The sequence below is a fragment of the Cheilinus undulatus genome, linkage group 13, assembly GCF_018320785.1.
Source record: "Cheilinus undulatus linkage group 13, ASM1832078v1, whole genome shotgun sequence".
Lineage (NCBI taxonomy): Eukaryota > Metazoa > Chordata > Actinopteri > Labriformes > Labridae > Cheilinus > Cheilinus undulatus.
In genome coordinates, this window is record NC_054877.1 from 3,576,482 (window position 1) to 3,603,551 (window position 27,070).

The 27,070-nt window shown below is 38.3% G+C and overlaps 1 protein-coding gene across 2 annotated transcripts in view; it reads left to right on the forward strand.

Moving 5' to 3' along the window:
- Positions 1 to 27,070, forward strand: part of zmynd11 (zinc finger, MYND-type containing 11) — a 55,148-nt gene that overhangs the window by 14,653 nt on the left and 13,425 nt on the right. Inside the window, exons 3-11 of one of the 2 annotated variants that reach the window (XM_041803157.1) lie at positions 5,875 to 6,034; positions 10,620 to 10,643; positions 20,856 to 21,017; positions 21,258 to 21,335; positions 22,367 to 22,459; positions 23,311 to 23,398; positions 26,493 to 26,548; positions 26,702 to 26,779; positions 26,886 to 27,004. In XM_041803157.1, the coding sequence (XP_041659091.1) occupies positions 5,875 to 6,034; positions 10,620 to 10,643; positions 20,856 to 21,017; positions 21,258 to 21,335; positions 22,367 to 22,459; positions 23,311 to 23,398; positions 26,493 to 26,548; positions 26,702 to 26,779; positions 26,886 to 27,004 (858 nt within the window). The remainder of the gene's footprint in view (positions 1 to 5,874; positions 6,035 to 10,619; positions 10,644 to 20,855; positions 21,018 to 21,257; positions 21,336 to 22,366; positions 22,460 to 23,310; positions 23,399 to 26,492; positions 26,549 to 26,701; positions 26,780 to 26,885; positions 27,005 to 27,070) is intronic. The other variant, XM_041803158.1, reaches the window with a different exon arrangement.

Consider the following 27,070-nt stretch of genomic DNA (forward strand, 5'->3'; position numbering starts at 1 on the left):
ACCAGATTTAGGCAAGAAAAATAAATGCTTGGACTAAAAGTAAAGACTAAAATGTTTCTGAGTTTTCAATGACTAAAACCAAAGATGGTAGAAATGAGTAAAATGTGACTAAAACTAAGACTAAAATTAAAGTAAACTAAAACACTGGTGTAAATCTTCAGTTTCATTATAATACAGTTTAAATTCTTTTGACAATGATACAATTTTTTCTGACACCATAAAATCTGCAATGATATGATTTTAAATTTGATTGGATTCAGGAGCCTACGATCGATATTGGACAGTATTATCCATCAATTTAAAACACTTACAGAAGAAGCAGCTCTAAAAAATAAACTGCTGAAACAAAAAGAACAAAGACCGGAGTTGTGCTTAAGGTTTCAAGTGGTGTTTTTGTCTTTCTTAAAACCTTTCTTGAAATCCTGATTACCTTTAAATCATGTTTGACAATTTTTATTAAAGCATGTTTACCTTAAACAGCAATGATTTTAAGTTTCAGCATTTAGTTTTCTTTCCTTTCCTGTATTCTGATCAGTCTCAAGCACCAATACCTCTTCTGCACATTTCATAATCTTGACAGATAGAGCTGCTGTCCTGCAGGGAAGCTCTTATTTAACATGAAACATCAGACAACAATCAGTGTATCAGAGCAGCATGAAGAAACCAGATCTGTTTTTATTAATCCTTTATATGCAAGCGTACATCCATGTGTCCTTTGTTTGGCTGCTTATTTTTTATGTCCCTGCACCTACGAGGCGTGCATCAAACCAGCCTCCTTCAACAACACAGAGGACGGCCCCTCGCTGATCAGTCATTCCTTTCAGTCTGCGGATCGAGCAGACACTAAACGATACACTTAACACATCTCAGACGGCAAGTTGGCGAGCACCTTGGAGCTGGCTCCCTGCCAAATGAATACCGGCGGCGAGAGAGGCGGTTGTCATGGCAACAGGAAGCAGCAGCGGCGGTGGCGTGCATGCAAGCGAAGCAAAGGAAAACCCAAGCTCTCTCTCGCACCACCAGCTCCCCTCCTTCATGCCCCCCCCTCGCTCCAGCCCCAACTGTACTTTAATTTCACGAAGCGAGGAGAATAATTAACCGCCGTCCCTCACTTTGAAGGAAATGTAATCTCTGTATAAGGCGGAATAACTGGTGATGCATCAACCTGTTAAAAATCAATGAGTCAATCATTAATCAAACTAACAGCTTAAAAAAATGCAGGGTTTAAGTTTAACCAGCTGTGACATTTATGCAAATCTGCACTCTAAGGTTTCCTTTTTTCACCCTGGATATTTTTAAACTAAATGCTTCAGCTGCTTAAAGATCAAATACACAAAGACATAAACAACACTTTATGGCATAAATACTACAATATAGGAGCAAAAATCCCAGTTTAGATCAGGATATCATACTGATTTAAACATTTCTGTCAACTTACAGAAACACCAAACATATTTGACATGTGGAAGTTTTCTATTATTTCGATATTTAAATCTTCAAAGATTAAAAAAGATTGAAAATGTAATTCAATGTAGTGTTAGAGCAATCTTATGAGGAAAACATGATAAAGTGACACAGTTAGAATATATTCACCTTTACCCTGCCCAAGTCGTCATGGAAAATTTCACATTAGGGGCCTGTACATCAGGGGTGTCAAACTCAAGGCCCAGGGGCCAAATCCGGCCCTTGGTGCAGTTTCACCTGGCCCGCAAGATCATATCATATTTAATTAGAACCGGCCCACAGGTCTAAGGTCTGCAGATTTCTTCCAGTATAGAAGTGTAAATTCAACCTTGAAGATTTAAAACATCCTTTAAGTCACAAGAATTTGAAAAACTTAAGAGTAAAAAAAACGAGATAGAAAGTAAGGAATTAGGGAGAGGAATGAATTTGTGTTTTCATTTAATATTTTCAATTTGGATCTTAAAATTAGGATTTAAACTTAGGATTTTAACTTTTTATTGCATATTGAGAACTTCTAGATTCCAATTTTAAATTTAAAGTCATATTTTGAAATTTCAAGATCGTAAATTCAAATTTAACCCCATATTTTAACTTTTTAAACTCACAGTTTAAAATTTTATCTCATATTTTGACCTATTGATTATTTAATTCATAATCTTACATTTTAAGTAATATGTCTAACCTTTTAAACTCAAAATTTTGTTTATCTCATATTTTGACCTTTTAGATTCATAATCTTAAATTTTAAGTAATATGTCTAACCTTTTCAACTCAAAATTTTGTTTATCTTAATTTTGACCTTTTCGATTGATAATCTTAAATTTTAAGAAATATGTCTAACATTTTCAACTCAAAATGTTGTTTTTCTCTCATATTTTGACCTTTCAGATTCATAATCTTAAATTTTAAGTAATATGTCTAACCTTTTCGACTTAAAAGTTTATTTTTTATCTCATATTTTGATCTTTTAGATTCATAATCTTAAATTTTTTGTAATATGTCTAACCTTTTCAACTCAAAATTTCGTTTTTATCTCATATCTTGATCTTTCAGCTTCATAATCTTAAATTTTAAGTAGTATGTCTAACCTTCTAAACTCAAATTTTGTTTTTATCTCGTTTTTTGACCTCTTAGATTCATAATCTTAAATTTTAAATAGTATGTCTAACCTTTTAAGCTCAAAAGTTTGTTTTTGTCTCATATTTTGACCTTTTAGATTTACAGTCTTAAATTTTAAGTAATATGTCTAACCTTTTAAACTCAAAAGTTTGTTTTTGTCTCATATTTTGACCTTTTAGATTTACAGTCTTAAATTTTAAGTAATATGTCTAACCTTTTAAACTCAAAATTTTGTTTTTTATCCCATATTTTGACCTTTTAGATTCACAGTTTTGAATCCAAGCACATGGTTTTGGATTTTATCTCATATTTTCACTTTTAAACTCCTGAATTTTACTTTCTATCTCATATATTTCCCTATTGAAAACATTATTTTGACTTAGGATTTTGTGTTCTGACCTTTTTAACTAATATTTGGACTTCTTTCTCTGAATTTGAGCCTTTAAACATATCATTTTGACTTTTTTAAAACAATCTCAAAACGCTTTATCATCAGTTTTTCTCTCCCTTATTTAATTACCTGTGAAAATAAGGTTATAGTTTATGGTTAAATGTTGACCCTGTTGGGTCCTGTGATTGAGTTTGATTGAGTTTGACACCCCTGCTGTACATTAATCAGAGTACAGTTCATTTGATAAGTGTGAGCATTATCATGCCATCCTCATGCATTGTGTGTCTGTTGGGTCTACTCAACAGTGGTCATTATGGCAGCTATCATTGATTTTAGTCTTAGTTTTAGTCTTTGGATGAAATATCTTTTGGTTTTAGTCACATTTTAGTCATTTCTAACCTTTTTAGTTTTAGTCTAATTTTAGTCCATGAAAAGTCCACCTTTTAGTCCAAGCATTTATTCTCTTGCCTAAATCTGGTATCAAATCATGGTAGTGTGTTCTCTGCACTCTTCCAACCATGGGGTCCCTGCTTCTACAGCTGAGAGGCAGAAGAGAAACAGATGCGTTGTTTTTGACAGATCACGGATTTTGAATGTCCGACGAAAACGACATTATATTTTTGTCCAGTTTTAGTCATCTTGATGAAAACCAAACTTACTTTTTGTCAGTTTTAGTCACCACAGATCTATTTTTGTTAGTTTTAGTCTAGTTTTTGTCATGGAAAAAAAGTCAAACATTTTTAGTCATGATTTTAGTAGACTAAATTAACACTGATACTCAGCTATGGTGCATGGTAGATGTGAACTCACCTGTGCCTGACTACTGCGTACAGCAAGTTAAGATGTAAAAGTGTACCTAAAAGTCTCTTCAAAAACGATTGAATCTGCAAAGTACGGACCAGTTTCCTCTAAACTACGTGGCGGATTCGGACAAATGAAGAGTGTCATTGTTGTTGTCTTGCACAACATAAAAACATCCATAATAGCAGTATGTGCTTCATTGTTTGCGAAGAGTATAATAAATCGTTGACCCAAATGGTTGCCACTGCCTCTTCGTTTTCGTCTTTAGAGATTTGTAAACCAACTACACCTGTACTGCCACCTTCTGCATTGATTTGTAAACCAACTACACCTGTACTGCCACCTTCTGCATTGATTTGTAAACCAACTACACCTGTACTGCCACCTTCTGCATTGATTTGTAAACCAACTACACCTGTACTGCCACCTTCTGCATCGGACAGACTTCATGCTGGAGCATGGAACTATGGCCCAGGCTCAATAGCTGCGTTTCCATCACCCTTAGAAATGCTCAAAATCTAAATAGTGCAGTAAAAAACTGGTAATGGAAACACCATGGTTTTTGAAAACCCTCTGAAATATTGCTAAAAAGCTTTTTCGCTCTCATGAGGAGGTTTTACAGACATTAGGAATTTTTGCAAAAGTGCGACAGAAACATTTTTTCCGCATTTACACGTCACAGGACGTAACATACAGTGTCACATGACCAGTTCACTCTGAGACAACATGGTGCAGTACGTGTGGACAGAAGAGGAGACCGAGACTTTTCTTAACATCATACTTACACCCTTTTGCAGCCACTATCAGAGGAACGAGAAACCTAAATAATTACAGTTGTGAAGACGAGGGATTTGATCTTCATCCATACTGCATACCGTGAAAACAGCCTTGATTTTCCTTGATGCCTAACCAAGATAAGGCCGTTGTTGTGCTGAGATTTTGACTTTGGAGAAGACAGGTCAGACAAATGTACGATAAAATCAAGAACATGGTTTATGTCAGGCTGCAGCATGAGTACAGTCTATATCACATACCTATAAAAGCTGCTCTGTTTCTTCTAGTAATGCTGTCTGTCTGCTGCTCCCTCATGCTTTGGTCCAATAATCCTTTCTGACTTGAGTTAACCCGGTCCTTCACAGATACACTGAAGGCCTCTTTATTGTACCTCAGAGTAAACACAGACTCTCACCTGATTCTCCACTGACATATTCTGTTTGTTGGCTGCGTGCCACTCTACAGGATATATGACCTTGCTGAGAGAGGTTCACCGACTGTCTGCAGGCAGCTGCAGCAATCAAACAAGCCATTATTTGATCCCATGCCGCCTGGACTGTAAAATGTGGAGCATTACAGGAGGATGTATGAGAGACTCTCACTGCTTTCAGCCACATGTATTTCAAATCTGTTTCTTGGGCAGTATTTTATGATCATTGCTGTGATAAAATTACAAATCAGAGGGCCGAGTGATTCAAGACAGTTAAAAAGTGCTCCCTCATTGACTCGTCATAATGTTTACAGTTATTAGAGCGGCTCTCAAGGATGTAAACACACTCCAGCTCCTTTTCACTCTGCAATATAAATAGTGCATCGGTGCCAGGGTTTCTTAATGTGACGACAGCTGTCAAAATATTAAAAATGTTTGATACCGCATGTTTTAACCAAAAACATCTGCTATTTTTGTGATTGAAAGTGTTGGAAAATTAAATTAAAATGTACTTGTACTTTACTTGATGTTTTGATGTTATTAGCCAACAAACTGTTGACAGATACACAAGATATTACAGGTTTTTTTTTTGTTTGTTTTTTTTTTTTTTTTTTTTTTTTTCACTGTCTTCAGGACAGGACAGTAGAACGGACATGAAATGTGGGGAGGAGAGAGAAATGTTGCAGACTAGGAGTTGAAAATGCGACCAGCATATACCAAAAGTAAACCTTTTACTTGGAGAGAAATATGCCGTTCGAGTTTGTTTGGTTGCACTTCATTCTTACAGGTTTAACGGGGAATTCCTGGACACCAAAATTGTACATTTTTAAGTTTTCATCCTAACTCCCTGCTGCTATGGCACAGACTAGTTATTACTTCATTTCCACCTGCACAGGTACCTGAGCCGTGTGTTTAGCATGCACCCTAAGGAGACGGCCAGACAGCTGAGCTTAGCTGTGAAGGACGGCCTGGTGGTGGAGACCTTGACTGTCGGCTGCAAAGGCTCCAAGGCCGGTATCGAGCAGGAGGGATACTGGCTGCCCGGGGATGAGATGGTAAGCCCATGGCAGTCATCAGCTACCCAACTAAAGAGTAAAGCAGTAAAGTCATAATTTCCAGATTCTGTATTATTGGTCACCACAAAGAAGCAGCTTCATATTTTTAATGTTTCAACCTCACCTGGTGTCTCTGAGAGTCACATAGAATCCTGACAGGTGTTCACACTGTAAGCAATGCTTTTTTAATAATTTGATAAGTTTCTGTTGATAAAACATATCTTCTTCTTACATGAGCTTCCATCAGCAAACATGACAACATTTTAGTGTCCCAGCTATTAAGTTTTGGTTAATATTTAACAAGAATATGTTATTGTAGCCAATCAGATCATGACGCTGTGAAATATTTGATTGAAGGTTAGAGCAGAAGCTTGCCACATTGCTAATATGTAACAAACTACAAAAGAAGTATATAATTAATCTAGTTTGATTAAATACACCAACAAGGTAAATAAAACCCATTCAACCCATTCATTTCCTTTTGTTTGCATTACTTTTGTACTGGAAGCCCAGAACCCTGATATTCTTTTTACCATAATGCAATACAAGGCAAAAACAATAAGCCATTTGATGCTTTCAGACCATCTCTTGGTATGCTGAAGCATTCAGAGTTCTTTTCACTGGAACTAAGGGGCCAAGCCCAGCTCCTGAAAAACAAGCCCACACCATAATCCCCCCTCCACCAAACTTAAACACTTGGCACAATGCAGTCAGACAAGTACCATTCTCCTGGCAACCACCAAACCCAGACTAGTCCATCAGATTGCCAGATGAAGAAGCGCTTCATCGATTCATCAATCCAGAGAACGTGTCTCCGCTGCTCCAGAGTCCAGTGGCGGCGTGCTTTACACCACTACATCCGACGCTTTGCATTGCACTTGGTGATGTATGGCTTGGATGCAGCTGCTCGGCCATGGAAACCCATTCATGAAGCTCTCTATGCACTGTTCTTGAGCTAATCTGAAGGCCACATGAAGTTTGGAGGTCTGTAGCGATTGACTCTGCAGAAAGTTGGCAACCCCTGCTCATTATGTGCTTCAGGGTCCACTGACCCCGCTCCGTCATTTTACGTGGTCTCCCACTTCTTGACTGAGTTGCTGTCATTCCCAGTCGCTTCCCCTTTGTTATAATACCACTGACAGTTGACTGTGGAATATTTAGGAGCCAGGAAATCTCACCACTGGACTTGTTGCACAGGTGGCATCCTATCACAGAACCACGCTGGAATTCACTGAGCTCCTGAGAGCGAGCCATTCTTTCACAAATGTTTGTAGAAACAGTCTGCATGCCTAGGTGCTTGATTTTATACACCTGTGGCCATGGAAGTGATTGGAACACCTGATTTCAATGGTTTGGATGGCTGAGTGAATACTTTTATAGTGTATATTGTGGAAAAAGAATCCTGCCCCCTATTGATGTGTGTAAAAAGAAAAAAACTCCCTGAAGTGTTCTAGGAAAGCTGCAGGTGTGCACACAGCAACCTCAATGTTACGCCAATATTTTTCCTCAAATCCTCTACTAGTATATAAAAGTTCCATGCAATGTCAGGAACAACTAGTAGATCTCCATGCATGTCATGCAGCTGCTTCATGATGTTTTCTATCAGCCACTATGTTCATGTCTGCTCTTTTGTTGATGCATGTAGCATTTATTTTATTGATTGTATAGTGGAGGCTGTCGCTTCTCCTGATACTTTTGCATCAAAAATAGTTTTATCTTCATGATTTGACTTCTAATGCACACCCCGTAGTGCCTATCTGCAAATCCTTAAAACATGCAGTGACAAGGTTATCACCACAGGCGCCACATTTTAAACCTTCCCTCAGATTGTGAAAAGATACATGCACCCATCTGTCAAGTTGCTCACAGTGTGAACACAATGTTAAAGCATTCACAGCATGCAGACACCACGTGGAGCAAATATCACTGATGAATGCTTGCTGCTCAGTGTCAGAAATACTTTTAAGGGCCTTAGTGATTAATCCTTTGTGCACACAATATACAATTTATTCTCTTTGGTTTACAGCGCTGTGATATTAAGGTTTCTCATTTTATTGGTTTCATTTTCCCTTATTTCCCATGTTAGTCATAAAGAAGATGTGCACTGTGTAGCCATGCTTCATCTGTTACTGTAGCTCTGCACTGAGTGCATCATTTCACCATGTCTGGTCTATCCTCATGTCTTTTCCTGTTTGTTATGCAAAGAGCTCTTAATGGATTACTGTGCAAGTGGCATTTACATGTAGCTGGTGGCTGCTTTAATCCAAGTGCTTTTTTTTCACCAAGGAAGTAACACCCTCGCAGAATCTTTATGCTTCTAACTGAGAAAAACTGTCAGAGTGTTGTCTATGAGTTTTGAGCAAGAAATATTACATAGAAAAAAAAAATACATATTTGTTTGGCTGTAGTGGATAAACAAAGCCTAATTCCTACATCCAACACAAACTAGAACCTTAAAACGCTCAGCATGTTTACATGCAATTAAATAAAGTAAAAAATGTTGTGTTACATAAAGCATAGCAGAAATCGCTCTGCTATATGCCTGATATAACTCTAAGCTTCAGGGATAGATTGCATCATGTTAAAAAAAGGAGTATAACCTTCCAAAGCTGATGAATTATCCAGACTTTCTGTCTGCCATCAGGCCGTTTCAAGCTTAAACGCTCATTTTGGGTCAAAAAATCACCAGACATAAAAATGAGGAGAGAGAGGCGGTACCTACTTGTGTATTTTTTATAAGTGACTGCATTCCTGTAAACAGTGGCCTTAGGGAGGATGTCACCTTGGATACAACTATAGCGACAGTTTATTAGACAACATTTCTTGATTAAAAGAAGAGCAAAGCGACTTCACTTAATTGTCAGAGTTGTTTTTGCTCTTCAGAGTTTTATTCACCAACTGGCTTTATGGATTGTAAACAACAATAATGGCTGCCTGTCAAGCTTGTTCCCCACTTTGGGAACCACTACTGTAGCGTAGAATCAGAGGATCTTAATTTGGATTAAACTTGTGATTAAAGATTTATTTATTGTCATTCCAAAACACGATACACATGAGGAGGAACAAAACACTGTTACCGATTGTCCCCATCCACATAACTAGGATAAAAACTAGGTAATAAATAGATTAAAAGACGTAATGAGAAGGACAAAGAATACAGATCTTGCACACATATGCACACTTCAACTCAAGAGCAGCGGTAACATTAGTGAGAGCAGCAGGTGTGTAGCTATTCACACCGAAACCGGGAGCTTGACAAGCTGCTGTGAGCCGCTAACGCCCGTCAGGAGGGGAGTGAAAATATCATCCTTGCAAAGAGAAGTTTTTCGTGTAGCTTTTTGCTCTTTTTTTAACAAAAATTACTCTGACAAAACTACCGCTTCTCTACAGCTGTATCCGAACAAGTCGCTCCACTTGCAGCCATTGTATATGTAGAATCACACTACAACCCCCTGAAACAGTCACAGACTCATGCTGAAGCAGGTCGGCAGAAGAGCAAAAACATTTTTTCCCATCATGAAACTCTCTCTGTGTGTCTCTTTCCCCTATTTAATAAAGAAATGTGGTGCAGCTCTGATGAAACTGCCGCTGTACTGAAGCTACATCTGAGCTAATCGCTGCACTAGCGGCAGCCATTGTCATCGGCTTTCAGTGCAACTAAACCCCACCATGTCTACCGCCTCATTCTCCTCAAATGACACTGATTGGTCTGAACTGCGGCTGGTTTTTCACCAGTGCTGTGGATCGAAGCTTTTCAAGATTAACTTGCCTGATGACAGACAGATCTCTTATTTGCAAGATTATATTTAGGACTACATCTAACAGTTACTTCAGTAATCTGTTAATCAGCCAATAGGTGGTTCTGTAGGAATTTTTACTGCTGTGTTCCTGGCAAGGTTGCCAGCATCCTGTCTCTGTCATGGGAAATGGTCACTGATGAGCGTTTCTCCTCAGAATTTCTGTTAATCAAAGGATTATTTTATTATTTTTATTTTCAGTCAATACCTACTGTATGTATGAATGTAGTTAAGATGTAAAACTTAAGTCCCTAAGATGCATTTAAAGTTTAAAGACTGAAGATGAACCAAATGAAGACTGCCTAAAATATGAATATTTTCAGCCAATAAATAGGTTGTAAATATCAGGAGATATTTTCATGTGTGTGTGTATATATATATAAACTTTTTGAATTAATATCTGCTGATACAGATATCGTGCAGATAAACTCATCAATCCTTTTAAATTGGATGCATCTATACTGGGACAAAGACATGATCCCATTAAAACGTCCTCATCCAGTTATTACTTATTCACTTAACTGTGCATGTAAAGGTACTGGGTGGTTTTAAGTCGTACACACTTGCATTTCAAAAACACCAAGGTTCGATTGTAGATAAAGGGGGAAATCATGCTTTATTTGGGACTGTAAGTGATAACGAGGGGTCTGCAGTTTGTGGTGCCAAAAAAGAGACTGAAAAGAAACTGTTGTTGTCTGAAGACTTGACACTGTTGTCCAGCGGAGTTCAAGTCAATTTTAGCAGCAGGACTTTTAAAACACTACTCTCTGAATCACTTGCAATCACAGGATCCAAAAGCCGAAGGAAGCAAGGTAAGGGCTGCATTGTTATATTTCCAATTGAGGGTTTGTTCTTCATGTGATCACTTCATCCCCCTCCCCACCTCAACTAACATCATTCTGTGAGAAATCAGACCTGCCACATGCAGTGCAGTCAGGGATTGGAGTGAATCTTTTTATGCAGTTTGCAGAGAAACTCAACAGCACTATACACTCTGGTTTGTTCTTAAAGATGCAGGCTGGATCACATAGAAAGCCTTATAGCATTAAATTCAGTGCTTATGACTGAATGTACTTGTTTCAACATAATTGAAATTTTACTCGCATTAGGGGCTGAAACTATCAGTTTTGTGCCTTGAATTTGCCCCATATTCTGGTGTCTTTCCAGTGAAAACCCCCTACCAGAGGCTACTTGTTGTTCTTCTGTTACACTGTAAAAAAAAAAGCTTCATGAAAGTCCATTTCAGCGCTGTGTCTACGTGGCCAAATTTCTTGCGGAAGTGATCAGTTATCTTGATGAAATATGTTGCTCGCTACTCATCTACTGATGTGCCGTTGCTTGATTTTCAAATGTACAAACACTCACCTGGTGCAGCTCAAAGCTGTGTCCAGTGTTTGGCTTTAAAACGGCCACCTTAAGTCTTACAGAAACTGTGAAATTCTGCTTTAACAGTTTTAGTAATTGAATTGATTGTATTTGCATATTAAGATTACAAGCAATGCTAGCATAGCTGCAGGTTGGTAGCAAGCATCCGTACGTTTGTAGTTTTTTGGTCTTGGTAGTTGTAGTTCTCCTCAGAAGGGGTGTGTTCTGCTGTGGTCTTAACTTCTGTCTGGCATGCCTATTTTCTTTTTTCTCCTCCTTTTTAAATGGATGAAACCGGGTGGAGCTGATGTAGTGATGGAGAAGAGGAGGCGGTTGTCTTTTATTGGGTTTAATGTTAGTAACGCTGACCGATTCTTTCTGGTTAGCAAGAACTCAGGGGACATTTTGAATCTGAGAGTCACTGTAAAGGCGTGGGTAGGATGGAGACTGTCCCGTCTCCACAGGTGCCTGGATTCAATTCAGCTGCCATGTGCTGTGTCCTCATATTGACCTTGAAATATCAACTCCTCACACCATTGGTCGTAATAGGCAGTGTAGCTTACTGGGTTTAAAAATGAAGCCAATAAGGAGGGCATTCATTCAGAATTATTTCACATCTACTAAAAAGTCAAATAGGTGGATGTCCCTCAACATCCACTGTGTTTTCAGTGCAGTCCAGCACAGAGCAGCACCGTGCTGAGCACCGTCAACACAGTATTTTATTCTGAAGTTTTCTTTCTTGCCTCACTCACTCTTGCTAAATTGATGGGAAAATTAGAAGTGCTGCAGATCTGCTCTAGAGGACTTTGGGGTGCTGGAGCAGTGACGGAGCCGATGGAAGCACTCTTTCTAAATCTGAAACGTTGCTTTAGCACAGGGTTGTCAAACTCAATCACAGCACGGGCCGGATTCTGGATTCAGGACTAACCTGAGGGCCTAACAGCGTCACCTTTTTAACCAGAAACTGTCAACCTTGTTTCACCTGTAATAAAATATGAAAAAAAAATGTTGCACTGATGATAAACAATTTTGACATTTGACATGAAACATGAAATTGAAATTGAAAAACAATGTTTCTGAAAGGCAGATATATTAGAAAAAAAGTCAAAATTATGAGTTTAAAAGGTCAAAATATGAAATAAAATTTTTAATCATAAAATTAAAAGTCAAAATATGATTCAAATTTTTAAATTGTGAGTCAAACTATGGGATTCTATGGTCAAAGATTGGAGTTGAAAATATGAGATGAATTATAAAAATAATTGGTTAAAAAGGTCAAAATATGACATAAAATTTAGAATTTTGAATCTTAGAGCTCAAAATATCATAAAAGAAGTTAAAATTATGAGTTGAAATGCTCAAAGTATGAAATAAAAAGTCAAAATCCTGACTTTGAGTCCTGACTGTGAGATGTGAAATTGAAATATGAAATTAAAACAAAAATTAATTACTTTTCCCACATTCCTGACTTGTTATTTAAATATTTTTACTCCTTTTCAGATTTTGTGATTTAACAAGGATATCTTAAATCATCATGGATAAGTTCACATTTTTATACTTGAGGAAATCTGCAGACCTCAGACTGATGGGCCAGTTAGAACAGAAATATGAGATCATCCTGCAGGCCGGATTGAACTGTTCCAGGGGCCGGATTTGGCCCCCGGGCCTTGAGTTTGATACCTGTGCTTTAGCACATTCTCATCAAAGTCGGCTTACTCATGACTCCTAAAAACCAAGCATGGCATAAATGGCAAACTGAGGCTTTGAACAGAAATTCAGAAACAAACAGTCTACTCCTAAAACTGATCAACGTTGAAAAATGTCTAACAGATAATCTTAATGAATTTGAAATACTCTGCTTCACATCAGATTGAATTGAATCCAGGTCACTGTGAACCCGTTTAGCTTATTAAAGGTTTAATTTACTTTAAAAATGAATAAAATGCTGGATGCATTGTTGATTGTATGAGATTTTGGTGTTAAACCTACTTCAGTCTGTGCACTTGTAATGCATGATAACAAATATGATATGATGTGTTGTTGCTGCACTTTGATAGAAACGACCCGTGCGTTGTGAAAAGAGCACAAATACACATTATTTCATTAAATCAACTAACATCACTTTCAGTGAACCTTCCTTCCTCTTGGCATCTCCCTCCTCAATGATTTCACTTTATTTTGAACATCTGTTGGATGCTTTACACTCCCATGAATGTATGGAGAGCTCAGATGAATATGTCTGAATTTAACAGTAATATTTTTCAACCTGAGTGTTAGAGGTCAAAGTTTTAGAATCAAATACTCACCACATCTACGTCCACATCAGTAATAGGTTAAATTTTCCCTCTTAAATCAGCTTCTAGCCTGAAATATCTCGCGTTGCTCCAGCTCTGAGTTGCTTCTTTTGTCTTGCTGGTACTCAAACATCATACTGCTGCTTTATCATCGGTTTTTCCTGGGCCTTATTCTGTCCCCGCTCCTGCTGAATATCACTCTGCTGAAGCGGCAGACACCATGTCCTTGGCTCACAGCTTTTTGAAGTCTTTCATCAGAGAGTCCAGCAATAGTGGAGTGCCTGTTGACATTCGACAGAACTCGAGGACCATTCTGTTCCCTCAACTGTTTGTGTGGGTGAAGAGTACTTTCCGCTCTTTAAGTAGATGTCCTTCGAGGAATCTGGGAAGAGATTTCAGAGCGTTTTTGTACATAGATGGGCTGAAATGTAAACCCTGAGGAGATTTACCCCGTCCAGGTCAGATCATGCAGAGAATCATGAACAAACTTATTATAAACTATGCTTCCATCGCAGGATCTTTCACCAGGGAGCAGAAACCTTTAGAAAAGCTTAATGCACTTCTGCTGCAGAGAGAAGATAGAAAATAAAATTCAGGGATGTTATTTTAGCATACAAAAGCCCCCACCCTAGGATAGCACTGTTAGTGCTAATATCATTAGATTTTTTCTACCCATTGCGAAAAATCATCAGTGGTCAGTGTATTTTTGCAGGACTTTAACACAAAGACTGATTAAACAGAAAAGCAAAAAAAGATGGGACAACAAGCCTTCTTTTTTGACAAATACTCTGTTGAAGAAAGTAAGCAGGAAGTTTGCATGCTGTGTGAGAGTGGTTTTGTAGTTTTACCACATGCAAAAATAACAGTGAAATGCAAACTGTTGGTTCATGACTGCAGTCTCATTTGGACTTGAAAGGTTTTCAGCTTCAGTGCAAACTTAGGCAAAAAGTAGAAACTTTTAATCCCCTGAAAATTGGACAGAAATATGGTGTTACTTGTAATGAAAATTATTGAGTGCTTAGGGTGGAAAAGCAAATAGAGCATCAAATTGTTCCCAGATGAACCAACATGTTATCTCAGCTGCAGGTGATTGTTATTTTATTTTATTAAACATGAAAACCACGTTAAGTTTTAAAGCTCTTTTTTGATAGCCCTGACCAAAACGAGCAGTTCACATAGTTTCAGACGACAAGCAGCCAAAGTCAGACAGCATAATAAAAGATGCAAAATCTTGAAGTATCAAGAGACTCGGCTGCAGATTTAAACTGTAACTGTCAGTAAGATTGACCCACAGTCATAAATTTTAAAGGCAAAGCATCTGCAGCCAGATGTGAATGCCTCCAAGTCATTAAGCATTCTCTTTAAATCATTAGGGATGCACAATGTGAGATTTTTATCTATATCCAATATGCTGATATTTCTAAATGCATTTTAGCTATTAGTGTTATCAATACAGATATGTAAATGTTTTGACCTAAAACTTCAGTCCTCAAAAGTAGGGCCGAACGATTTGCAAAAATAATCTAACTGCAGTTTTTCTCCCCTGATAATGTGATTTCATATGTGATTATTTTTAGATTTCTCAACTTGTGTATTTTTCAACATATTCAAGCAATAAATCATTCTGCATTATAACCTACATTCTGTCAGGAACACTGTCATCGTGCATTTTAATGCAAAATGGATCTACCGTTTTACTTGGTGGAGAAGGCTCTGCTTTAAAGATGCTTCCTGGGTTTGTCAAGCAGCATGCTTGGATTTTACAGGGAGTGCATGGCTAAAAACCCTCATATGGATGGATGCATAAATGACAGTGTGTATTGAAAACAATGAAATAATTTCAGAAGCGTGAATGTAAATATGAGGGAGCAACAAGCTTTAAGCTATAAAGGAGGCAGCTGGGGTGGAGGAGGTAAGATGGCAGCTGGGGGTATGAACTGATGCTAAGCTTCATCATTATCAGATAGAATTAACTAATTATTTGTGCTCATATTGAAAATTTGATACAATTGCTTTTTTGAAGGGATTATCATTTTTATGTCACTTGACTAAAATAAACTTACATAAAACAAGAATTAAAAAAAAAATGACACTTGCATTGTTGCATAATGTGCATAAAATCTCTGCTGCAAAAAGAATGTCTCAAGCTAAAGAAATGTTGCAATTTCTGTGATTTGCAGATTTCAGCTGGCTGTACTGTGATTTAATCTAATTTGGGATTAATTGCCCAACTGTACTTAAAACACACTCTAAGGTTTAAGGAATGAGGATGAGCAAAGGAGCATACTTTAGCTGATGAAGGTTGTTGGTCCAACTCCACAAACTTATTTGCTAAATTACAGCCAATATATCCCTTGCAAATATTGTCATAAATTTCCATATCTGCTAGAGCTGACTGTTAACTTTCTCAGCTAATGTCTGCTGAAACCACTGTCATGCTAGTGATATTGTGCATCCCTAAAAAGCATCCGCAAGACCAGATCAATAAATTCCATTAGTAATTTGTTCCAAGCATATAGATCAGCAAATTTAAAAGCGTTTTGCTTTGACATACAAGCAAAGGCAAACATTAAAACCAAATGAAAAACACATAATGAACCCTGACATAATGAGCCCAACCATCTCAAGAACCCTATAATGTGAAGTGAGACCAGAGGTTTGGGATGTATAAGATAATTTAAACAGTTAAAAGACTAAAAAAATAAAATAAGGAGATAAAAGCAAACTAAACAGCAATATAGAATTCAAGAAAATAAGATGAAAACAATAAAAGAGGCAGTAAATCATTAAAATGGGATAAAGGCAATAAAGTAAGGCAACTCTTATCCAAATATGTGAAATTAGAAGCAACAAAAGGAAATAAAAACTGTTAAAAAAAAAAAAGATAAAACTCTACTTAAGATAGGGGTTCTGAACGTTGGGGTCAGGACCCTACTGGGGGTCGCTAGACACTGAGAGGGGGTCTCCAGATGCTTTAAAAAGACTAAAAACATTTTTTAATGTCACTGTTGCCACTTAGATCGACTTTGCCCAATTTTAACCTGTTGTCATCACTTTTTCCCACTAATTTTAACACATTTTTGTAACTTAAAACCCTTTTTTTTTCAATTTTAAACCCTTTCACCCACTTTTTTTTTTTTCTGCCAGTTTTGCTACTTCTAAACCAAATCTTGCCACTCTGCCTATTGTCGGCTCTGTTGGCACATTATTGACACCTTATATCAATTTTCATCCCATTTCACCAAATTTCAACCTATTTTTGCCACTTTAACACCATTTCAGCCACTTTTAAATCACTTTTACCACTATAACCCATTTTTGTCTTTTTTTTTTTTTTTTGCCACTTGAGTTTTTGGCATTTCTAACCCATTGCTGCTACTTTTACAATCTAATTTTGCCACCTTTCCCACCATTTTTTGCCATTATTCACCTATTTTAGCTATTTTTTAACATATTTTAATTATGTTTTTAACAAAAGGATCTCTTTTAAGAGGGCTCCTTTCTACAAAAATGAATTAAAATGTGTTTCTTTGATAAGAGTGGTTATTGTTCGGGTTAAATATAAAATACCACAGTTTAACTTTAAAATGGACCATGGTTTTGCTGGCCCCCAGAAGGCTCTCCCATTTTTCCCTCCTAATAGGCGGTCTTGTCTGCACATGACTATTCTTGGATGTACATGGCTGTGTTCAACCACCTTCAGGTACAGTGGGGGTCCTCGGTCTCTGGCACCTTTATTTTGGGGGTCTGGGCCGGAAAGGTTGAGAACCCCTGACTTAAAGCACTGTGGAACCCATAAAAACAGGTAAAGGAAGTCAACGCAACACAGGGGAGTTGAGAATAGTAGAAAAGAAAATGTATAACAAAGAAAAAATATTAAATATCTGGGCTCTGGTTCAGCTTTGTTGGTAGAGCACGTGTTGCAAGTTTGGGTCTAAAACCTGGTGCCCCTTGTTGCGTGTCTTACCCCAAATCTCCCCCATCAAAATAGAGGAAAATCCCAACAAATCATAGTTATAAACAAAGAAGCAAATAACTTGTTGATAAGGTGACATTTATAGTCACCATGTCATAAATAAAGCTGCAGCTAGTAACCGACCTTATGGCTTAATCAGTCTGTGATCTTTGTTTAGCAGATAAAACTGTATAAAATACCTGTATGGTGTAAAAACGTGTCCCATAGTCTTGCGTGTCCTGCTTTTGTTAGTCTTCCCTGTAAAATAATGATGAACAAAGATGAGCAGTAGCTTCTCTTCCTGCAACAGCTGCTCTTTACATTTATTGTTGGTGCTTATGCAGATGACGAGATTTAAAATGCTGTAGTTAATGATGACATTTCCTGAAGAGTGAAAAAGCTTTATGCCAGGAAAGAGACCACAAATGTCTTTTTAACATGGCTTTCAGACTCAGAAAGATCTACAACTGAGTATTTTAAGCCCAACATGCAGCACATGGAGGAAAGATCAAGAAAGAGGCCGTAATGCTGCTTCTTTTTGTAGCTTATATTGAGCGGCGTTCAGTCACAATTCTCCTACTCTCCCCTACAGAGTCGGTCCAGACTGTGAGTGGGAGGAGTTGGACTCTTGGCAGGCTGATGAGTAGTTAGCCGTTCATGCCTCCCGTCACTGTGCCCTTGATTTGAACCTTTAAATGAGAATCAGTGTAAGACGGGATTACTACAGCATGAGCGAGTGCACAAAGAAAAGTTTGAATCGAATAAGGTGTCAATCATTCTTTCCTTTAATGAATACAGACTGGAATTTGACTTTTTTTGAGAGGATAATCTAAGGCAGAGTTATTCAACCAAAGAGCCAAAGTGCTGAGAAATATCTTTCCATAGTCTAAGCAGTAAAGCAAAAACAGCCTGAAGTACAATAACAATAAGTTAAAGGTGGCAAAAATGGTCAAAAAGCAACAAAAATGGATGAAAAGGGGTGAGAAAGGGGAGGATAAGTCAGAAAGTAGCAAAAAGTGAGTGAGAAGTGGCTAAAAATGAGTTGTAGGTGACATAGAATGGTCCAAATATGAGAAAATGAGTGAGAAGCAACTAAAATTAGCAAAAAAAAATAGGAAACACGTGGTATTTAGTAGCAAAAGGTAGCTGAAATGGGTGAAAAGTGGTGAAAAAGGGCAAAAATGGGATATAGTGGCGAAAAAAAAAGGGGCAAAACAGGTGAAAAAGAGCAAGCAAGTGGTATTGGCAATGGTAACAGGTATCTTAAATGGGTGAAAAATGGCAACAAAAATGGTGAAAAAGAACAAAAATGGGATAAAAGTGGCAACAAGAAGTGGCTATAATGGGCAAAAATGAGGAAAAAAGTGGTATTTAACGGCAAAACTTAGCTTAAATAGGTGAAAAGTGGCAAAAATGCTGAAAGGGCAAAGAGTTTCCCTTTTCTAAGGTTTTCTGAAGGGATTATATTTGAAATTAAGATATAATAGAGCAACAAATAATCACAAAAGAGCCACACGTTGAGTATCACTGATCTAAGGCTTTAATATTAATACTTTCAAAAGCATTTCACTGTAAACTATGATGCTCATTTTGAAAAAGAAAACTCTTATAGAGCCTCACAAAACACATTTTACTTTTAGTTTACAAAGGTTTAAAAAGATTTGACTAAATTTGAAGACTTCAGTGCAAAAATAAAATAAATACTTGTTACTTTGATGTTAGAAAATTTTTGCAGTAGGGCTTGTCAGGCCTTATACCGATTATTTTTTGTCCATGAGACTGATAACCGATGTGCATTTGGTAGGATTTACAAAACTACTTGATGTGGCAAATGTAAAATTGCAGGGATAAAAGCATGAAAGGAAATAAAAATTTCAGCCCTATCAGCGTGAGAAATGGCACAGAGCAACACAGGAGCAGCAGGTCAGTGGCACCCAGCCTGAAGTGTTGATTGATTAGTACTCATGTGACATCTACCCAATCAGATTGCGTTGTATACAGGACATCTGGTGACACCTTGGAGAGTGAAAACGGAGCCTGAGAGGAAGACACACTCCGAAGTAGAACCAAAGTAGCACACTTTTAGATTAATTTTATTGTTTATTGATTACATGAAATGATGCTGATAATCGGCCAAAGGCTGAATCGGCGTCAGTAATCAGCCTGGCCAGTAATCGGTCCACCCCAAAAGGGAGACAGCAAGGAGACAGCTTAAAGAGTTGACTCTGTCAAATACCACTACACATTAAGAAATGTACAGGAGTGCTTGTACAAAATGACTCACTGACTTCTAATGCGTCTCAGTTAAGAGAGTTTCAGAGTAAGTGACCCAACTAAGTTTAACTATTTAGACAAGAGAGTTTCTCAACAAACTGCTCTTTGTTGTACTTTTACAGTAGAGATTCTGCTTGAAATAAAGTGGACTTTCACTCCTGTCCACATAAAATTTGGTTAAACCATTAGCATAGCCACAGATTACAGGAACTTGACGCTAAAAGTAAATAAAAACAGAAGGGTTAAATGATGAATGTTTAGTATTAGAAGGTGCCATGCCTGCCCACAGAACTGTCTGGGACCCCAAACAGTTGGGTAAACAGGCCGTCCCTGGATGGGATTCATTAATATCAGAACATGTGTATTAGATCAGTGCTCCTATTAGTCTCTTTTTGAGGCTGAAAAGCTATTTTTTTGGCCGAATGATTTGCTTTCTTGCTTTCCCACACTGTTAACACTTCCAAAAAAGGCTTGTGTAATTTCAATTAAAAAGACATTTGACTAAATTTTACTGAAGCAGCTGTATTTTTATATATTTATTTATTGCATTGATAAGAATGGTGAGTATTTGTGTTAGAAAATAAAGTATGGTTATCACAGTTCAACTATACACAGACACCCCCCCAACCACCCCAATGTGGCTTGGCCCTTATGGGCAGCATAGCAACATGTAGACAACTTTTGACTTCTTCACTGCTAAGTAATGAAACATCACTCAAAGTACTGCAGATCAAGTGCTGGAGTATTTGCACCAGTCCCTAGTTTATGACAAATTGCATGGAGGAATAGAACAGGGTTTACAGGTTACAATCACTGACCTGGATGTGGCGCTTCTCTGTCTGCAGAGTTTGTGTTTATTAAGACATTTTGTTCGAGCGGAGCACCAGAATTAGTTGGATCAGTATACTTGGCAAGTGAACCTACTGGAAAAAGGTGTTTTTTTAAATCAACTTTGCAGCTGATTTTCTGTTTTATTTAGCTTGAACCTAACTTCTTTCACCTCTTGTTAAATCAGAGATCTAGTTTAAAATGAGAAGGGAGGATAAAGATTTTTTTTTGGTTTCCTCCTCTGCTGTGGTTGGCGGGTTGGAGGGGGGGGTTACCCAAACTTTTGCTCTGCTGTGTCTTTCCTGCAGGAGTGGGAGACAGAGAGTCACGACTGGTACTGCTTCGAGTGTCACCTACCGGGCGACGTCCTCACGTGTGACAACTGCTTCCGGGTTTACCACCCCAAGTGTCTGACGGAGGAGTTCAAGCCCAGAGACGGAGGGTCTCACTGGCAGTGTGTCGTCTGCAAGGTGGGTAGTCAAAAGAGCTCATTTTAGAAAGTGAGACATCCTGTGAAGGTCTCTTAAGGACAGCGTTAGGAAGGTTTAGGGGGGCTTTATACTCTGTTTGACTTCCACCCTCAGCCTTTGTATTTATTTTTATAAACATGCATGTGTGATGAAATATTGGGGTTAAAGGAGAAGCAGCTGTAAGTCTAAAGTTTTCCTCTGTTTTTCCTCTTTCTCTACGTCACTGTCGTCCTCCTGCAGGGAAGTAAAAAGAAGAACCTGAACAAACAGGAGATGAGTAAATATCTGCGCTTCATCGTGCAGCGTATGAAGGAAAGGGTGAGAACAAGCATCTTTATTCCACCTTTTTTCTGTTTTTTTTTTTTTTTAATGTTTTCTAACATTGTCATGTCGCTCTACTTAATGAAAAGCAGATTGTGGATTGTAGCCCAAGTTTCACAATTGCACCATACATACACTCGGATATCTGTCCATTTTGGGTGTTCGGATACCAGGTGGTCCTTACGGTTCAATATCTGATAGCTCAGACTGCATACAGTGGTTTGTGTAGAGGCTGGAACTCATTAAGATCATCCTGTCAACTGTGGCGAGCTGCTTTATTTCACCAGTAAACAAAAAGCATGGCTTTATTAATTTACAGTTTTACTCAGACATACATGTCAACATCAATCTAAGGGCTTACCATGAACTCACAGGCCCAATGATGGTGAGGTTTGCTGATAGCTTTCAACTCAGAACATATGAATAATAATAAATGGCAAAAGACAAGGACTACTTTTATGTTGCCTGGGTATTGAAACAGGTTTTAATACCAATTAAATTTTATGAGACTCCTGTCCGTAGTCAAATATAGCATCATAACCTATCGGTTTATAACACTAGTCTATTTAAATAACCTGTATGTAGTTATTTTTACTCCAGTTTCAGATATGATCTGGAATTCAGCTAAAAGCTTCAGAGCAGAAATATATTACATCTCTTTCTTTTGTGTACAAGTGAATACTGAGTCTTTGATAGCTGAGTTTAAAGTATCCCCACACTTTCTCATAGCAAGAAAAATAACCTCTTCATCCTTCTTCATTCTCTTTCAGCCTGTTTCTTCGCTTCTTTAAACCCTCCCCCTCACTGTCTAACCAATTCTCTATAAAGCTTGTGTTAAATCTCATTACCTCCCTCCGTCTCCTTTGTTCTCTACTTTCCGTCTCTGTCTTTCCAAAGCTCCCATCAAATCTCATCATTTATCCTCTGTGTTGTCTCTAATGTGTCCTCCTTAAGTTACTCCCTCATCCTCTTCTCCTCCTCCTCTCTAAGGAGTGGTTTTAAATCATTTTCCCTCCTCTGCATCGCAGGCAGTGGACCTGAACAAGAAAGGCAAAGACACTAAACACCCCATGTACAAACGGCTGATCCACACCGCGCTGGACGTCTCGAACATCCAGGAGGTAACCGCCAAAGCCCACTGAAGCTTTCTTTCCACTCCACTGTCTTGCCCTCTTTTTTATTTCATTAATTTTTTAACACAGGTTTATTTCACTGACTCTGGTGTGTCTTAAGCTTTGGCTTTAACATTTTGACTTTATGAATCTCAGATGAGATGTAGCCTTGATAGGGCAGTTATGCTGGCCCCATGTATGCTGGTGGCCCAGGTTCAAGTCCAGCTTGTGGTTCCTTTCCAGGTGTCATACCCCACTCTCATACCTCTGTGTCTGACTCTATCCACTATCCTTCTCTATATTAAAGGTCTAAAAAGCCCCAAAAATCAATCTATTATTCAGTCTTTGGACACCACACAGCCCCTCTAACAGCTATCAGGACACTTTTGCTGACTACTCTTTTATTTTACAACCCAAGGTAAAAAAGGTCCACTGAGTCCTCCTTGTGAGATTTTCAGGCTTAGACTTAGGGTTGAATTTTGAGTTAACCGATGTGTGTGGTGTGAGAGAGGTCAGGCAGGACTCTGTTGTGCTGCGGTCAGCGGTGCATCACGCCACAACTCTGCCAGACACGCTGGAGCTCTGCCCAGACCTCGGTGTGTGTGAGAGTATTAGTGTTAGTAAGTACGCTGCCCTGTCCTGGACCTCCTCACGTCGGTCACAACACACAAACACTGGAGCCCAGCATGTGAATAAACATCTCTGTACTTGTTCTCTCACTTTCTGATAAACTCTCCCTCCTTTTTATTAACTTTAGATCAAATTCAGTCAAAGGCTTGTCATCGTTAAAGTTTGCCGAAGCGTCAAAATACAAACTGATCAAATATTCAGAAAATGTACGATGTCTGTCTCTCTTTCAGAATCTGTCTGAAGGAAAATACAAAACCTTTGAGGAGTTCAAAGCAGACGCTCAGCTCATCGTTCACAACACGGCCATCTTATATGGAGGTAGGACACAGCTGTATGTGTTTCAATATTTGACCCGGTGTGGTTCCCTTTGCTATTGCTTAGAGATGGATAGTTCTGAACGATAGAAGCTCAGATTTTCATGAGCTGAATCAGCAGATTTTGTGAAACTACTCATACTTGGGGCATCAAAAAAGTGACCTCTGGGTATGTTGGTGGTGGAGAAATTCTAAAAGAAACACCAGAGACACCTGCACACTTTTTGTTTGGGCTGATCAGCCAGAAAAAAATCCACAGGCTGAGATAAATGAAAACAAAATTCTGTTATGCAGCCATTAGTGGACAAATAAATACGCTTTCATAGTGCACTGATAGTGAGGGGCTGAAACATTTGCCACTGTTTTTTATTCGCCTCTTCACACTGTGCATGTAAAAAGTCCTTTTGTATACAAGATTGTAATTTTAAGCCACTGGTTTCCATCCTTTCCTTCCCTGGAGCCCCCAAGTCTTGTCTAAGGAGAGGCTAAGCACAAATGCACACAAAATCACACATTATTTGAACTATCGCATTGATAAAACCCTAAGAAAATAGTTGTACACATGTTTGTCTTACAAAAACACCTTTGTATGAACTATTTAATTTGTATTTTATCATGATTTTTAGTCAATATGTGCAAATCTAATTTTGACAACTTCACAGCAGAAAAGCAGAAAGTCATATTTTTTCACTTTCATTGTTATTCCAGTATTTTTAACCCCCTTCTGAGAAGTATAAATGATAATAAATCCAAAGGCATAGTTTAGTTTATAACATCTCACTGAATAATGTTCACCATGCATTGCCACCACAGTTCCATGGCAAAGCTCCATCTGCGATTGTTACATCTTTGCACATTTATATCAACTTCACAATGCCTTATATTCTTGCCATTTCATAGTTTGTTACAGAGCTCAGACATTCACGCACATACGGTGCTGCTCTCCACTGCTGGCTCCACCAATCGCTGCACTTTGGACTAACGCAGTGAATAAGAAAAGCCAGCAGCGCCTCTTCTGTCTCAGAAAGCTTGCTAAGTTCCAGGTTGACAGGTCCTTGTTAAATATATTTTATTGTTCTGATCCAGTGCTCACCTTTTCTTTTATCTGTTTGTTTCAATCCCTAAACATTAAAAACAAAAATGTCCTTTCGAGAGTAGTTAGAGTCTGCAGTAAAATAATTGGTGTGACTCAGGAACCTCTTCGGGATTTGTACAACAAAAGGGTGTTCAACATTGGCAAGTCTATCTTGTCAGACAGCTCGCATCCATTAATCATCAATTTGAGCTTCCTCTACCAGGTTCCCTTCTCAGACTTCCACCGATCAAAACCAAACAGATACAAACACTCCTGTATTCCTGCTGCCATCTCTTCTTAACTCCAGTAGTAAGAGATGGTCTTTGCACTTTTGCGCTTTGTGACGGCCAGTGAGATAAATTAATTGATCAATTTCCCTTTTGGATTTTAAATTTGTCTCATTTTACATTACTTTGTGCTTAAATATGTCAAACTGTGCTGTTACATGTTTTTATGTACTCTTGTTTTATGTGGCTTGTATGTTTCTTTTGCTCCCCATATTTTTGCACACTGAATCGCCCCTATTGGGGACAAATAAAGTTCTTGATTTTTGAAAATGCACACAGTTGACAAACCAGTCAGATATAGAGCCTATCAGGAAGCCAGGATGTAGATGTTTGTGTTTACGTGCAGGTTGTGCAGGTTGTGCGGGTTGTAGCCACCAAAAAACTACATATTAACTATACACAGACTACTTGTATATGGGTGTGTTGTGTTCCTGGTAAATATTAATCATATCTCTGGTTAGAAATTTTTACTTTGATTTATAGATGTGCGATAGGACAATCCCAGATCTTGAAGGAATAAACTGTATCGGCCATCTGCCAAAGCTGTTTTATCGCAGAATTGGCTCTATTACTTCTAGCTCTTGTCTCCCTCAACCCCTTTCTGCTTTCCAAAGCAGCTGTGATTCATGGCTGCAAATGAAACTAAAACTTAGGATTTAGTCCTTCAGATTTCTTACTGTCTCATGTCTTGGTTTTCTAATCCATTAGTGCACAAAAAAACATTAATTTCACAATCTGCACAGAGTTCCTGAACATTTTTGATGAGCTCAGAATACAGCGCCCTAAACCGTCTGTTGAAGTTCGAACAGGGAAGAGATCCACACCGCGGTCAGTGGAGGAAAGAGTGGCAGAGGCTGTTGTTTTAACAGCCAACAATGTTTTGCTTTCCATTGTTTTCCAGAGTTATTTACAAGCCTTTCTACCTGACAGGTAAACATCAGGACAACAGGATCACAAATGAGACTTTATAACAGGGGTGTCCAACTCATATCGAGTCCAGGGCCAGATTTGCTCCAATGTGACGGCCTGAGGGCTGGCCCGGGTTCGAATCCGGCCTGTGGCCTTTTGTCACATGTCTCTCCCCACTCTCACCTGTTTCCTACTCTATCCACTGTCCTCCTCTGTTGAATAAAGGCACAAAAAGCCCAAAACTAAACCTAAAAAAAAAAAAAAAAAAAAAAAAATCAAGGTGTTAAAATGTGTCTGATAAACACTAAAGTAGATTTAAAAACACAGAAGAGAAAACAAAAATCATAATTTTTAAGTGGTGCAGAAAATGCAGAAACTGGTTCTATAAATAGATCAGAATGCAGGAAAATAAATGTTTGGTCCTTAAATATTCTGGAAGAAGGACCTCCAGACTCCGTTACCTGATGGTGCCAACTTTTGAAATGGCAAATTTTTCAATATTTCATGCATCGCCCAGCAGGTTGTTGTAGAGGAAAAAACACTGACTAGTGGACACAGTATTTGTGCGTTTGACAAAATCGTGTAGAGAAAAGGTTTGTTTTTTTCTGGTCATAAAGATTAAAATTTGTCTCAAAAATGGAATGAAAATAAGGTGATAAAATCAAGATTGTGATCTGGCCATGAAAATAATCGTGATATATTCTTCCCGTATCGCCCACCCTTACTTGGATCAGATGTGTAGCTATTTGCAACGAACTAAGATTCAAACGGGATGTTATGAAGAAGCAGAACTGTCTGGATTAAAGTCATGATTTTGTTTGTTGCAGTTCAAAGTGACCAGGCAGAGATTGCACGGTTGCTCTTCAGTGACACATGCCACGAGGTACTGCTTATTTAATTTTCCACATTTTAGCTCTCATTTCGAGCGTCATTTTACTGTTTAGTTTGTGAACTTTTGCTTCCTTCTCTAGCTAAAACTGTTCAAAAACTTGTGCATTAACGTCTTTCTTTCTTCTCCCTCTCTCTGTGGTTTTAGTTAAATGAGCTGTTGTTGTGTAAGAACTGTTTCTACCTGTCAAACGCCCGGCCAGACAACTGGTTCTGTTACCCGTGTGTGAGTACAACCGAACTTTCTTAGCAGTCATTTTAATGAATCTGCTGCGAGCAGATTTCCACTGGCTCGTGTCGTGTTAAATTGTTTCTGTGTGTGCTTTCTGCAGAGCCCCAGCCATGATTTGGTGTGGGCCAAGATGAAGGGATTCGGTTATTGGCCGGCTAAAGTCCTTCAGAGGGAGGACAACCAGGTGGACGTACGCTTCTTCGGACACCAGCATCAGAGGTGAGCACAGCTGGCTGACATTACTACGTTTTAAAATTATTTAGATGTTTGAGGGCTGAAATCCTA